This window comes from Chenopodium quinoa, unplaced genomic scaffold, assembly GCF_001683475.1.
Source record: "Chenopodium quinoa cultivar QQ74 unplaced genomic scaffold, ASM168347v1, whole genome shotgun sequence".
NCBI lineage: Eukaryota > Viridiplantae > Streptophyta > Magnoliopsida > Caryophyllales > Amaranthaceae > Chenopodium > Chenopodium quinoa.
In genome coordinates, this window is record NW_018743518.1 from 1,594,399 (window position 1) to 1,609,927 (window position 15,529).

Consider the following 15,529-nt stretch of genomic DNA (forward strand, 5'->3'; position numbering starts at 1 on the left):
TTGCGTATTTTGATAAATATTGTTCATTTAATTATTAATGACCAAGAAATACTTTTGCACCTTAGTGTACCGTATATAATAATCTTCATAAAACTATAATTAGTGATTGATATAAGATGTTTTGTTAAGTCAAAATGATTAATGATATGATAGCTTTAACAATAACCGTGCATGGCACGGGATCTAAACTAGTAAGAAATTAAATGAAAGACAATGAATCCGACAGGTATTGTCCCGAATTATAATTTTAGGAAAATTTGAAAAATACCATTATCTATTGTTGTCATTTTGTACAATACCACCTCAAGTTTTTTTTTATTGTATTTTACCACCTAGTTTTATCAATAATACTAAAAACTACCACCACTTTTACACAACAAACAGATTATCTGTTGAGGAAAAAGAGTTCTAGCTTGACCCTTTAGTTTTTTGCAATTGATCTTTAAAATAAAGACTGAAAATCAAAATTTATTACTGAAGTAGTTTCAGTGTAATCGTAACAAAGATTTGGTATTAATGAATCCTCAATTCTAAGAGAACGCAAAACTTCAGTAGCTGATAAAGGAAAGTTAAAAAAAATTTCCCATACCCAAAAAAGTTTCAAAAAGGGAACTCTGCCAAGGAGAGAATTATCTCCCCGAAAAGAATCACTTGTTATGTTGCAAGGAAACGACCGAAACAATGTGCAGTATGGTAAGGAAATGTCAGTAGATCATCAATCCAGATTGGCTAAAACGGCATCAACAACTTGTTGAGTAGTACTATTACCACCAAGATCCTTGGTTCGGTACTTGCCCTCTTCGATTACATGCTGCACAGCAGTCTCTAATCGATCTGCAAACGAAGGGAACTGAAGGTGCCTCAACATCATGGCTGAAGAGAGAAGCAGAGCAACAGGATTTGCCTTCTTTTGCTCCACCAATTCCAGCTTCCCAACATTTCCAGCTGAAGCACCTTGCTCGAATACAGCATGCTCAGGACCGACATTACCTAAAGTTCATCCAGCTTATTAGATGCTCAATAATTATGACAGGCTTCTAAATCAATGAGTATGCTTTGATCTAAGATCAATAATTCCACTCATATAAATTTCACTACAGTAACTATGCTAAATGTTCAAAGTTACAACATACAAATGATAGTTAGATACCCAAAGTGGGATATGATCATATTCAGCTGCCATAACAAAAGCCCTGCCCTCTATTATACTGATTTTTGCCAATTAAAACTGGTTTTTACAATTTTTTTTTTTTTTTGGGCTGATCCATTAAAAAAGGTGTTTTATCATGAGCAATTAGCTTCACTCAGTATTTAAGATTCAAACTGATTTTTAGTGATTTTTTTTTTTTTTTTTTTTTTTTTTTTGTGATAAGTTAAATAAAACAGGACCAAAAAGCATATACTTCGTATATGGCACAGGCCAATATAAATTTAAGAGTTCTTATGACACGCACATTTAATGAACAAAAGGAAACTGAAAAAGAGTGAGGTTGCAAAGGTTAAAGGACAATACCTCCTGGCATGACCCCAGTTCCTCCAGCAATACCAGCAGCAACATTAGACACAAGATTACCATATAAGTTTGGCGTAACCTGTCAAATGTAAAACACAACAGACCTCATCAGAAAACGTATTATCAGATTGCCGCTCTATTTTTCACAAAAGCATACGAGAATATGACTATATGAGTAGTCACTGTATATTACATGATGAAAAAAAATAAAGCAACTGTAATTTCAAAAGAAAATCAGTACTCCAACAACATGACTGTAATTTCAAATATGCAAATTATAATGAGAAAGGAAGTAAATAAAGTACCAATTTTGAAGGCGGGAAGAAGTGACAGAGTACTAGGCTCAGAAGAGGATGGACTGGCATTTCCAGCAAACTGCAAAAACAAAACACAATGAAAAAAAAAAAAAAAAAGAATACCTTTTATAACCAGCAAATCTTTAAATTATGAAAGTAAGCAGAGGTAAACTACTAAAAATTAGAACCATCTCAATATATGATAATATTACACAAAACATTAACCACTAAAATATCATAACAAACTAAAGTAATCATGATCCCGAAAGATTAATCGGTATCCAAATAACAAGACTCGAGACTTAAAATGAACAAATTAATCGACTTAACAACAAACAAAATGCAAGGGTAGGTCGATACACGGTAATCAAATTAGTATCGGTGTTTGAAAAAGGGCGCCTAAGGCACGTCTATAGGCTCACATAGGCGCACCCGTGATTCAGAATTTTTTAATTGTTTATTATATGCACCTAAGAACTCCGCCAATGAGTTTCCTAGCCTGGATGAAAGAGGAGGGTTACGATATGGAGGGCTACAAGAATCCCGCAAAATTAGAGGAAGAGCACATTGGTCCTGGTCTATAAAGACAAAGGAGACTCAAGATTGTTCTAACTATCTAACTATCGAGAGATCAAGCTTATGAACCACACTACAAAGTTGTGGGAAAGGGTGATAGAACATAGGTTGAGGGCATGCACAAGCATTTTGGATAACCAATTTGGTTTTATGCCCGGGAGATCTACTATGGAAGCAATCCATTTGATAAGACAAATGATGGAGTTTTACAGGGTAAAGAGGAAGGATCCCCATAAGGTTTTTATTGATTTAGAAAAGGCTTATAACAAGGTGCCAAGAAAGGTACTCTGGTGGGCAATGTTAAAGAAAGGTATCCCACAAAGGTATATGGATCTGGTTAAAGATATGTGTTAGGATGTGTAACAACAAAAGATTGGAATAAGGACATGTGGTGGGTTGACAAAAGATTTTTCTATTACAATTGAATTGCATCAAGGGTTTCCGCTAAGCACTTTTTCTTTTTGTAACGGTTGTAGACGAAAAGCCAATTCAAGATGAGGTCCCGTGGTGTATGTTGTTTGCAGATGATATCGTTTTGGTGGATGAAACTAAAGATGGGGTTAATGCTAAATTAGAACAATAGAAGCAAAGGTTGGAATTTAGAGGGTTTAAGCTAAGAAGGGGCGGACCTACCTTTAGTCATAGTGGGTCCCGTGACACAGTATTTTTTTTTAAAATAAAATATCAAAGAGACCCCTTATTATAGATAGGTGGTCTCTTTGATGCTGCTATTGGTAACAACAAACAATATTAAAGAGACCTCTTATTAAGATAGGCGATCTCTTTAATGCTGTTATTGCTACAAAAGACTTGCTGTGGGTTTTTTAAAATATTAAAGAGACCTGTTATTTATATAAGAGGTCTCTTTGATGCTGCTATTGCATTTCGCAATTTTTTTGCGCTACTTTTTTTTTCATTAAAGAGACCAATTATATTTAATAACTGGTCTCTTAAGTTATCTCACTTTTTTTTGTATAATTTTTTAATAATTTTTTTTCCCTTTTTATATCTTATATTTGTACAACCAATTTTAATATTTCCCCATAAAGCTTATCAATTAACTAAAAAATCATAAAGTTAATTCAATATAATAATTTTATTGTACCATTTGTTTATAACATGTTATTTGTAATATTTTCGACTTGTAAAATTGAATTCTTAAGTACTGTATTTGGTTGTGGTATGAATTTTTGTGTCCTATTTTTGGATTGAAATCAATTTGGTGAAATATATATATATATATAAAATTTTTGGATTGAAATTAATTATGAACAAGACATGGAAAAAAAATTGTACTTTCACAAATGATCAATAATTGATGGTGACACACTATCTCGGAAATCCTGGATCCGCCACTGAAGCTAAGTCGGGGTAAAACTAAATACTTGGTATGTCGCTTTGGCTGACAGAGGGGAACAAGCGATGATGTAGTGAGTTAAGATGAAAGGATTTGACCATGAGTGGGTGTCTTAAATATCTAGGGTTAACCATCCAAAAGAATGGGTGACATGGATCGAGAAATGACCCACAAGATTAAGTCGGGTGGCTTACAAGGAGAGCGGCCACAGGAGTTAAATTCTATAAGACTGTCATCAGTGTTATCAGTGTTGCTTTTGCTTTATGATATAGAATGTTACAGAAAGGATCACATTAAAAAGATAGAGGTTGCAGAAATACATATGTTAAGATTGATGTGCGGGAACACTCTAAGATACAACAAAAATTTATTCAAAAGCATAGAACAACATTATTTGACTTGGATGTTGGAATATTTAACTAATTGAGATTTAGAAGCTACAACTCTTAACTCATATAACTTTTTTATTTTTTATTTTCTCACCTTAGCCTTGATGATGGAAACATCATCAACCACCAAGTAGAACTCACTGGCTTTCATAGCCAGCTGAGCCAACAAGTCTCTCCTGAAAGCCTGTAAGTCGAACAAATTAATAGTTAACTACATTTTTAATTATATATAAAAACTTACAAAAACTAGTGATACAAAAACTTAAATTTACAACATACCTCTGGGTGAGATAGTAGTTCATTGATTGCATAACCAGCAATCAACGAACTACAAGTAGCGAGAATCATTTTTAAACAAATGATTCCCTGGTAGTGGTGTCCAAACGACCGAACAAGCTCTGGTAGGTGCTCCGGTCTAGGGCTCACCAGCACACGAACGCCAACCTCAACCTGCAAAAAATCAAGGTGTTCTTTAGAATATATTTTCTTGCCACTAAAGTTCATAAGTGGGGACAGAGGGAGCATGGTACGAGTGCGCGTGGTATGTGGGAGCGTGGGAGTAGGGGTGAGAGTTCGGATTTCGGTTTGGATTATACACCAAACCGAATAGAACTTTAGTCCAATCCAAACCGAACTGAATTTTCAACCCAAAATCCGAATCCAATCCAGAAACCGAAATAATTTTGGGCTACTTTTGTAGATCTGTGATTTTTTTATTAAAATTATTGCAATTTCATACGAATTTAATTACAAATTATAAATTAACTTAACAAGGCTTAAAATTTACCCTTATACAGTCTCACATTTAATATTTACAAGCAATTACATCAAACTAACCATGAATTTAGATAGAATTTCAGATCCAGCAACCCATTACCCAGAAAAATAAAATACATTATAAACAAAATAAAAAAGGTTAAATTATAAATTATAACACAATTAATTAAAATCAACAACTTTGAAGCATTTCCCCCGCGATTTCTTCAAAACATTCTTGAAAAAAACCCTTGCCGGCAACCAGTTGCTGTAGCGGTTGTCATGGCTGTCTTTGAGAAAGTTGCGGTTGAAAAAGAAGTCAAAGAAAAAATGGGCTAAACTTGTAAGATACAGAAAGAGGATTATTAGTTGAAAATTTTGAGCGTGAGAAAAGGGGAAAACAAAGGGATCTAAGAACAAAAGGAGAGAGAAAGAAACTAAGAAAGGGGAATGAAAGAGGCGGAGTGAAAGAGAGGAGAAAGAAAGGTATTTAGGGTTTTTTTTAGCTTATATATAAAGGGTAGTAGGAAGCCTGGCTAAGGGATGAACTGGGCTTATGCTCTTTTGGGCCGGAAATTTGGTTTCTTATTCGATTTTCGATTTTTATAAAAACCCAAAACCGAATCCAATCCATAATCCATATTTTGTAATTTTTCCAATCCGATACGAACTAAATTGCTTATTCCAATCCGATTACTTTCACCCCTACGTGGGAGAAAGGACTTTAGTTTGCGGATTGGTTCTTGGAATGTGGGGTCTCTTACAAGGAGCTCAAGGCTTGGTTTTGGGGTATAAGGTGTGGCACGTTGGTCAAGAAACGAGCCACAGGACTAGGAATGGTGGAGCTAGGAACGGAGTTGGTGTGATTCTTGATGAGAGGTTGTTGAAAGAGGTAATCGAGGTCTTTCGGAAGAATGATAGGTTGATAAGGGTGAAGTTGCTATGTGGCAAGGAGATTGTGAATGTTTTAGTGCTTATACTCCCCAAGTTGGTTTGGATGCAGAAGAGAAAACGACAATTTTGGGAGGATTTAGACGAGGTGTCCACCACACAGAGAAATTATATATTGGAGGTGATTTAAATGGGCATGTAGGGACGAGCCGAGATGGCTACGAGAGTGTTCATGGAGGTTTTGGGTATGGGCACAAGGACGGAGGAAGTGAAGCTATTACGAATTTTGCCCACTCATATGATTTAATTTTGGCTAATACTTGGTTTAAGAAGAGGGATTCACACTTGATAACTTTCCGGAGTGGAGCAAATGCAACAGCACGAATAGGCAAAGTTGCTTAAACTACAAGGTCATCCCAGGAGAGAGTGTGATCACCCAACACCGGCTTTTGGTTATGACTATTCGTTTGAAAGAGAAGGCGAAGAAAAAAGGAAGACGAGGAGCCAAGGATAAGATGGTGGACTCTAAGGGATGCAAATGCTAAGGTCTTTACAGAAAAGGTAATAAGGAGGCGGATTGGGATGGAGAGGTGGACCCGAACATGACTTGGTTATGAATGAAGAAATGTTTCCTCATAGTGGCCAAAGAGGTCTTAGGGGAATAAAGGGGAAGAACTTCGATGCAGAGAGATACTTTGTGGTGGAATGAAGAGGTGAAAGCAGTAATTAAGCAAAAAAAAAGGAATGTTATCGAGCCTTGGAAAAATGTAGGAGTGATGAAACCTTTGCAGCGTATAAGGAGGCTAAGAGTAAGGCAAAGGTAGATGTTCGACAAGCGAAAGAAAAGTCTTATAAGGAGGTTTATGAAAAACTTGACTCCAAGGAAGGAGAAAAGATCATATATAAGATGGCAAAGAGAAGACAAGAGGCAATGAAGGATGGATTGGCATGGTAAAGTATGTCAAAGATAAGAACCAAATTGTCCTAGTACATGAGGACATCAAGGATAGGTGGAAGGGGTACTTCGATGAATTGTTTAATGGAAGTAATGGAGCTGTGACGGAGATAGTGACGAAGAAATTGACATGGAATATGAGCGGAGGATTAGAAGAGTAGAGGTGGAGATTGCAATGAAGAAGATGAAGCCTAAGAAGGTGATTGACCCTCATGGTATACTGATAGAGGTGTAGAAGTGTTTGGGTAAGATTGGTATTGATTGGTTAACAAGCCTCTTTAACAAAATATGGAGGGCTACGAGGATCCCGCAAGATTGGAGGAAGAGCACCTTGGTCCCTGTTTATAAAAACAAAGGAGACGCTCAAGATTATTCTAACTACCGATGGATCAAGCTTATGAGCCACACTATGAAGTTGTGGGAATGAGTGCTTGAATATAGGTTGAGGGCATGCACAAACCAATTTGGTTTTATGCCTGGGAGATCTACTATGGAAGCAATCCATTTGATAAAATAAATGATGGATCTTATTCGGGTAAAGAAGAAGGATCTTCATATGGTCTTTATAATTTAGAGAAGGCATATGACAAGGTGCCAAGAGAGGTACTTTGGTGGGCAATGTTGAATAAAGGTATCCAACGAAGGTACGTGGATCTGGTTAAGGATATGTATCGGGATGTGTCAACAAATGTGAGTGAGGACATGTGGAGGGTTGACAAAAGATTTCCCTATTACAATTGCATTGCATCAAGGGTCTGCATTAAGCCCTTTTCTTTTTGCAACGGTTCTAGATGAAGTAACTAGACCAATTCAAGATGAGGTTCCATGGTGTATGTTGTTTGCGGATGATATCATTTTAGTGGATGAAAATAAAGATGGGGTTAATGCCAAGTTGGAGCAATGGAGGCAAAGGTTGGAATCTAGAGGGTTTAAGATAAGTCGTTATGTCGCTTTGGTACTCAGAGGACAAACGATGAAATGGTAAGACTAGATGGAAAGGAATTGACCATGAGTGAATGTTTAAAGTATCTTGGATCGATCATCCAGAAAAATGGTGACATTGATGAAGACGTGGCCCGGAGGATTAAGTCAGATTGGCTTTAATGGAGAGCGACCACAAAAGCATTCCTTGGGCTTCAACGGAGCACATTAAAAAGATGGAAGTTACATAAATGTGCATGTTAAGGTGGATGTGTGGGAACACCTTAAGGGATAGAATCAGGAATGAGGTTATTCACAAGAAAGTAGGTGTGGCAGGCATTACAGACAAACTAAGGGAAAATCGTCGGGGTGCACTGGTACGAAGAGGTTGGAAGGAGTTAGGAAGGATATGAAGTATATAGACTTGCATGAGGATGAGGTTTTGGATCGTAAGGGTTGGAGGAGGAAGATTTTTGTGGATGACCACGCGGAATGATCAAATTTGATTCATGTAGCCGACCCCTCGTATGGGATTAAGACTTTGATTGATTGATTGGTTGGTTCAGTTCCGATGGAGTTGGTTCACCCCATGAATGATCTGCAAGATATGTTCATGGAGATTCTGCCTAGGATTCACTTCGTGTACTAGATCGTAATCCCATCATAGATACGTTTAATACGTTGATTAAAGTTATGACTTGAAATGTACAAGGGGCTGGGAGCCCGAGTTTGATTAAAGTGACTTGAAAGTTATGATTAAAGTGATATGTTGGCTGGGAGCCCGAGTTTTCTATCTATGCTTAAAGAAGTCATTAGAATTAATAAACCTACTATTTTTGCTTTGGTTGAAACATATCTCAGTGGAGAGAATGCGCAAAAAGGCTAAGGAAATTTGAGTTAATGTGCTTGATTCGAATTCACAACATATCACTATTCATGTGTCTATGTTGGGTGAGGAACCATGGATTTTTTCAGCAATTTATGCTAGTCCACATTCGAGAAGAAAAAGGGAACTATAGGAGGCCTTTAATGAAGCTGGGAACAAGTTTTGACGTTCGTGGCTCTTCAGTGGACATTTTAATGATATTGTTTCCTTTGGAGAAAGAGTAGGTAACGGAGGTGGAGAGATACAAAGGTGGTAGGCGTGTCGCGTACCTATCAAAAATAACCTAACAGACCAATACTAATGTAGACTGGCAAGTAAGGGTCGTATCCTAAGAGACTAAGGTTCAAAAATAATTAAATAGACTCGAATTTCTACTAAGCAAGGATCAATTATAATCAATTATCTACGGAACTAAGTATGAGAAGAATTCGAAAATAAACTAAATAAGATGATTAAATCAAGTACTTAAAACATCCAAGATCTAGTTTCACCACAATTATTATCGATGCAATTGTAATTCTACCTTTAACATACGATTTCAATCGAACGGGGAAAAGTAAACCCTAATAATTACCAAGGATCTCTCTCGAGTATCAATGGCTTCCCTAACATACAATCAATCCTATTCTCATGGTATCATGCATATTAAAGACATTAAACACGTTACTCTCACTTCCCAATTATCAAACACAACTACTCTCGTGTTGAGAATCAAACCCTAAATTGATTTACTCAAATCCGTTTATACCCAACTCTCGCTGTGATAAAAACAACGGAATAATCGCAATACTATAGTTACGTCTAACCTAGCATTGGCATAATCACAATCAATTTAGCAATTCAATTGTTAAAGTTGTTAAAGAATTTAAAGATTTAATTCATGCATCAATAATAATAGGGCTACACTAGATCTTGAATTAAAGAATCTACTCACACATGATTAAAGAAACAAAAACAATAATAAATAATGAAAACATAATTGAATAACAAAGGATGAAAAATAAATACCAAATCTTGAATAAAATTGAAAGTAGAAAGCTTGAATCTTTAATCTTGAATTACAAAAACTTAGAAAATAATAATGGAGAACTAGTTCTTAATAACGTAAAAATAAAAGGCTAGAATAAAACTAATGGAATAATAAAACACCACTTAGTATATAAATAGCCCTAGAAAAGATAAGAAAGTCGGCAAAAAGCTTGGCGCACAAGGATCCCAGGAGGCACGGACGTGCCTAGTGTGAGGCACGGACGTGCCTCCCTAAAAATAAAAACGCTGCTGAGTCTGTCTTCCAGGCACGGACGTGCCTGCTCTGCTGCGCGTATCACTTATCTTAAATCAGTCATAACTTTATATCTAGAGCTTTGTTTGAGGCGTGTAATATATCGTTGGAAAGGTCTTCAAGTCTACTTTCCAATGCAATTTAAATCACTCCATTATCATTTGTATATCAAAAGTTATGAGCATAATAGTGAACAGGTATCATATTTGTCAAGTATTTCATCAACGTTTTGCTTCATTTTCACTCAAGTTCGTCTCAAACACATGATTTGATATTCTTAAGCAATATGTTTTCATACTCCATGATTATTATACTCAATATTAGCCAACCATACTCCATTTGCATATAAATCACCTGAAATTCATCAAAACACACAAACGGAGAGTAGTAGAGCACAACTTAAGCAAATAATGCAAATATGCACCAAAGATCTCTAATTTTGTAATCAAATGAGCTTAGATACCCACCTAAAACATGTGCAAAATAGGACCTATTAAAAGGCGATGTCGGGATTTTGCATTGTAATTTGAGTCTAATGGTTGGTTGGATTTAATGTTCAATCGTATAGAGCAGCTAGACTACACAGATTTCTTTGTAATGATGAGTGGAGGTTGTAATAACCTTAAGTCCTAGCCTTTTCTCTCTCTAGACTTTTTCTCTGACTTCTCTTTAGTTTTTCTTCTTTAAGGATTGGAGTTCCTCTCTTTGGTAATCATAGATTTTCTTCACACCTAGGGGTGTGGAGACTCTAGGATTCAAATTGGGGATAGTCTAATTCTTTAATTTCCTTGTTTGTTTCCATTATGGAAGCAAAAGAACATGAGATTAATACCCTACATCCTCTTTCAGAAACCTCCAATGAAATTGTTATGTTGGGGTAGATGGGCTTTGATCAATTGATTTTGGCTCCTCATAGCTCAGATTCAGACATTCAAATGTCTGATTCAAACATGCATCAACAACCCTCTGTTCCGGCTTCCCTTACTGAATCTCCTCTGGATAGCGGTTGCTCGATCATCTCAATGGTTTTCCAACACATAGCGAATATTTCTCAGAATTGGATTGACAATGAAATTACTCCCCCATATACCATGCCGGTGGTTAAATTTTCTATGAAAACCTTATCCAAGTTAAGGGAGCCCTAGAAACTCTCTCTAATGGCAAATGCTTTGAAATAATTGTAAGGCATGCCTTTATGGAAGCCCGTGCAAAAGCAATGTGGAAAATTAAATGAGGCCGAGAGACTAGATATGGGAAAACATGTTTTCCTATTTCGATTTACCTTGATTAACGATTATGAGAGAGCCCTGTTTGGTGGACCTTGGTTCATTTTTTATCATTATGTGGTGATCACAAGATGGATTCCTGATTATAGACCTTCCATAAATAATTTTAATTCGATACCAGTTTGGGTGAGATTTCCTGAATTATCGGTTGAATACTTCCTCCGTTCTATTAAAATTGCAACAATGGACTTCTTGCACTATTCATCACTCTTGTTTGACCATATAATATGATTTATACATTAAGAAAAATATAATCATGTGAGATCTTGTTGGATTCGTCTCATAAAGTACTTTCACAATATCAACTTTTTATAAGTTTTACTCTTACACAATTATAGATATTTAGCATATAAAATGTGCTTTGGGATGCGTAATTTCATCCTTGTTGCAATATTAATAGAATGGAGGAAGTATTATGACAAATCTGCTTTAATTGAAATTGCTAGTGTCATTGGTAAGCCGAATAGAATTGATTTTGCAACTGATAAACTCTCATGAGCCACCCTAATCACTAAATTTTGGCTTGGACAAGATTGACAACGGGTTTAGTTTGAGAATATTCATTCTCTTTGCTTCGATTGTGAAAAAGTTGGACATGTAAAAGCTACTTGTCAAGATTTTTAAGACACCTCAACCACTCTTGCTAACAATAAGAATTTTAGCCCTCATCAAACTGTTTCTATTGTTCAATCTTCAACTGGGCCTAATCAATCTGGACTTCTGAATTCTAAGCAGGATATTAATACAGTAGAAAAGAATAATAGTGGAGTTGAAAATCAAAGCTACGGCCCATGGACTGTAGTTTCGGGTTATAGGTCCACTAGAAATAAAAAAATCCAAACAGCTAAGAATAATGACCCAACTAAGAAAAATAATGCAAGTACTAGAAGTACTTCAAGTAACCAAAAACTTCCCCCCAAAAAAGCCAAATGAGCTAAGAGTATTAATGTCCAAATCCAGAAGAGCATTAATAACTCTTGGGAAGTGCTGGAAAATGGAACACCGGGAGACAATCTTGAGATAGCCAATAGTAGCCTTGGCTCAAAAATTAATGCACGAGTTAATACGGTTTTAATGGTTAATACTCCCTTACTTGCAAAATCTACAGAAGTTCAATTGTCTCAATAAAAAGAAGAAGATATTCAACCTGTTAATAGCACACATTTGGCAAAAAAAAAAAAAAAATTAAAAAATAGAAAAAATCTATTGGCTTCTGACATAGGCACTAGCCCTATTAATGCTACTACCTCTTCGTCTTCCACTCCCCTTCATTTCTCTGCTACTCCTCCTGGAAAGCCATGGAAAAAACAACGGCAACAATACACCCCCTCCCTCGAGCCTGGTTCTTCCACCACCTCCACCAGCAACGATCAAACCTCTACCGTTCATGAGCCTCCTGTTCTGCCAACTTACCAGAGAAGGATTTATTCTTCCAGTGTGCCTATAGCATTTGTTCTTCCAGTGTTTGGTGAGTGTTAGTGCATGGCTTGGTATTTCTGAAGATTTATTTGACATTGATGCTTCTTGGAAAAAATGGGGAGAACTGATACAGGATTCCATTTAGAAGAAGATCTGCTATGCTGCTTTGGGTGCTGTGGTTTGCAAGAAATAAGGCTTTTTGGCTTAAGGTCATCATTCACCCCAAGGCTATTTGCAGAGCAATTCGTGCTGATATTGTCAAGAGATGCAGGCAGCTGATTAATTGTAAATGGAAGAGGAAGCATTGTCAGTGGTTGTATAGTTTACAAACTTCTGATTGTAATTAGTGTAGGTAGCTTGTTTGTGATGCCTGCTTGCTTTTGTTTTTTCTTGTTGTGCTTTGTCCTGAGGGTTGTACCCTCCCTAGGAGGTGCCACCTCTTAGGTCAAAGTTTGCTCCCTCTCCCTCTAGAGGCACCCTTCCTAGAAGGTGGTCTCTATGTAGGAAAGGGAATGTGTATAGGTGGTTTGTTTGCCTAGTTGATTCTAGGCTGTGTAGTTTGGAGAGTTCAACTTTTTTGTAAGTTGTAACTCTTTCTATTGGTAATAAAACTGACTTAATTACCAAAAAAAAAAAAAAAAAACTTACCAGAGAAGGAACCCACAAAACCGAACTCGGATTTTGAACTCTTTAACCACCCCCATGCATTATTTGATAACAAAAACCTCACATGCACAAACTCCTCCCTTGAGTTTGCCAAAGATCATCCTCAATGTGTTCAGTCGAGAAGGATCCGAGCCCGATCAAGCAGACATCATCATGATCCTCCTCGATGCACTCAAAAGGAAGGAGGAGCTTCTTCCGGCTCATGCAAGGATGAATCTGTCACTCCAATGGCCATCTCTGAGGGTCTCCAGAGAACAATTGAGATTCCTAGAAGGGGTTCCAGTCACTCCCTTGCGCTTAGAAACTGAAGGACAAGATATGGATCAAGGACGCCATATAGCATCATGATCCTCCTCGATGCAATCAAAAGGAAGGAGGAGCTTCTTCCAGCTCATGCAAGGATGAATCTGTCACTCCAATGGCCATCTCTGAGGGTCTCCGGACAACAATTGAGGTTCCTAGAAGGGGTTCCAGTCACTCCCCTGCGCTTAGAAACAGAAGGACAAGATATAGATCAAGGACGCCATATAGCTTTGTTTCAAGCTAAAAGGGAAGTGGTGGGATTGCAAATTCAGATGTGGTACGATCTTCACGAACCAGTAATCAAGAGGATGACTTATGTCCGATGTGATCCTAATGGATTGTTGGGAGAATAAGAGGGATTAGGACTTAGGAGGAGTACTTCCTTCCATACAACGCACATCCTCATGATCTTCCAAAGGTGACTCTTTAGCTCCAACTTCCAAATTTAAGAATGAATGTTGCCTTATGAAATGTTCGTGGAGCTACTAAGAGTGATTTTTTGCCTCATGCTTGGCAAAAATTGTTCAATTTCACCGTCATTCCATCTTTATCATTCTGGAAACTAAGAATGAAGATTCTCGCGCTAGGGATGTGGAATTTGACCTTTAATAGTCTTGATCTGGGTTAAGATCTTAATAGACTGCCTTGCTAAGCCAAATCAATCTCCAATTTGGAGAGTTTCTCACGGATCAATCCTTATTAAGTAAGGGTATGATTATTAGGATTGGTATGGAGCTGACACGTCCTTGTGGTATCATCATTGGGTTGGTGATTGACCCCTTTATCAACTTTACCAGGATGTTCTTGTTTCTAAAGCTCATTGGAGAGTTTCCAACATCATTAAAAATGGTTACTGGTACCTTTCTCATGTCTCTCATCTCTTACCTTTTCATATCATTGTCTTCCTTTCTTCTCTCTTCTCCTTTCTCTCCTCTAACTGGTTTCCAGTCTTGAATAGTATTATAGCTGTTATGAATCGAGTAGATAACATAATTAACGAGATAAAATTCGTGTTTAAGGGAAAATACGAACTTTATGTTATACATAAAGTGTCTACTCTTATATGAACGAAGATTAACTATATTGTTTCACTTGAATTTTGATAGAATTTGGACGCACGTAGAAGTGTGATGGATCCGAATATCATATAACAATTTTATGTTTTCATAAATTTCATCATAATTTGTACAATAATATTTTTGGTGGAGACTTACTGACACCTACACCACTCATATATATCTAATTTGTGAGAGCTCATGTCTCTCACTATAAATCTTAGTGAATAGCTCGTCTCTAACCCATGTACATTGAACATATTTATAGTAGTTGTTCCTACTCTCTAGATTTTTCTACACATATCTAATTTTACATGTATTTAGATCTTTCTACATCAAATATCTTTGATTTATGTACAAGATATTTCTAGATACAAACCTTCTCTTGATTTTTCTACTTTATTCTAGAATTTTCTAAACTACTCACTAGATTTTTCATTGCACATCTAGATTTTTCTAGATTAACTTCTAACAAATTTTATGCTATACATCATGCTATGTGTTTTTGGTATACATCATGCTACTAGCCTTTACTAATGCGACTAATTTTTAACTCATCAAAATAGGCTTTTGCTCATTCAAAAAATGATTTATACTCATTAAACTGATTTATACTTCTAAATGTATATAGGGACACAAGTCACAAGTTGTCTAACCTTGGCGCAAAAAGTGTAGTCATTAAGTCCATATAATGGACATGGACAATGTAATTAATAATATGTCCATCAATTAAAATCTTTTTTTTTTTTTTTTTCTTTTTCTCAATTCTCATAGGAACTGGACATGGAGTAAAGAGAGAATACAACTTCCCATTCTCAGTAGCCATAAGATAAATCATTAAAGGACGGAATAAACAATATTTTAATTTTGGGGTGCACAGTTGGAATGCCGGTAATATTAAGCACAGTTGGATCCATTATTTATTTTGACATAGCATATGTATATGTCAACTGATTATAATGCATGCATACTCTTAAT

The 15,529-nt window shown here is 36.5% G+C and overlaps 1 protein-coding gene across 2 annotated transcripts; it reads right to left on the minus strand.

The window, feature by feature from the left end:
• Positions 1–441: 441 nt before the first annotated feature.
• Positions 442–5,516, minus strand: LOC110740096 (isocitrate dehydrogenase [NAD] regulatory subunit 3, mitochondrial-like). Of its 2 annotated transcripts, XM_021920594.1 has the most exons (6): positions 5,089–5,516; positions 4,411–4,581; positions 4,226–4,315; positions 1,819–1,888; positions 1,514–1,592; positions 442–990 (listed from the first exon to the last, which is right to left on the minus strand). In XM_021920594.1, exons 3-6 carry the CDS (start codon positions 4,249–4,251, stop codon positions 716–718), a joined length of 450 nt encoding a protein of 149 aa, XP_021776286.1. In that variant the 5' UTR covers positions 4,252–4,315; positions 4,411–4,581; positions 5,089–5,516; the 3' UTR covers positions 442–715. The 2 variants fall into 2 exon arrangements, with proteins under 2 accessions (XP_021776286.1, XP_021776285.1); XM_021920593.1 differs by having other exon boundaries at positions 4,411–5,516.
• Between the last annotated feature and the right edge of the window lie 10,013 nt (positions 5,517–15,529).

Bases quoted from the DNA above. Each gene is read 5' to 3' on its own strand.
- LOC110740096 (XM_021920594.1), bottom strand. From the start codon at position 4,251: ATGATGTTTCCATCATCAAGGCTAAG. The intron at 1,889-4,225 runs GTGAGAAAATAA...TTGTTTTTGCAG, and splicing joins TTTCCATCATCAAGGCTAAG to TTTGCTGGAAATGCCAGTCC. The intron at 1,593-1,818 runs GTACTTTATTTA...TACATTTGACAG, and splicing joins TCTTCCCGCCTTCAAAATTG to GTTACGCCAAACTTATATGG.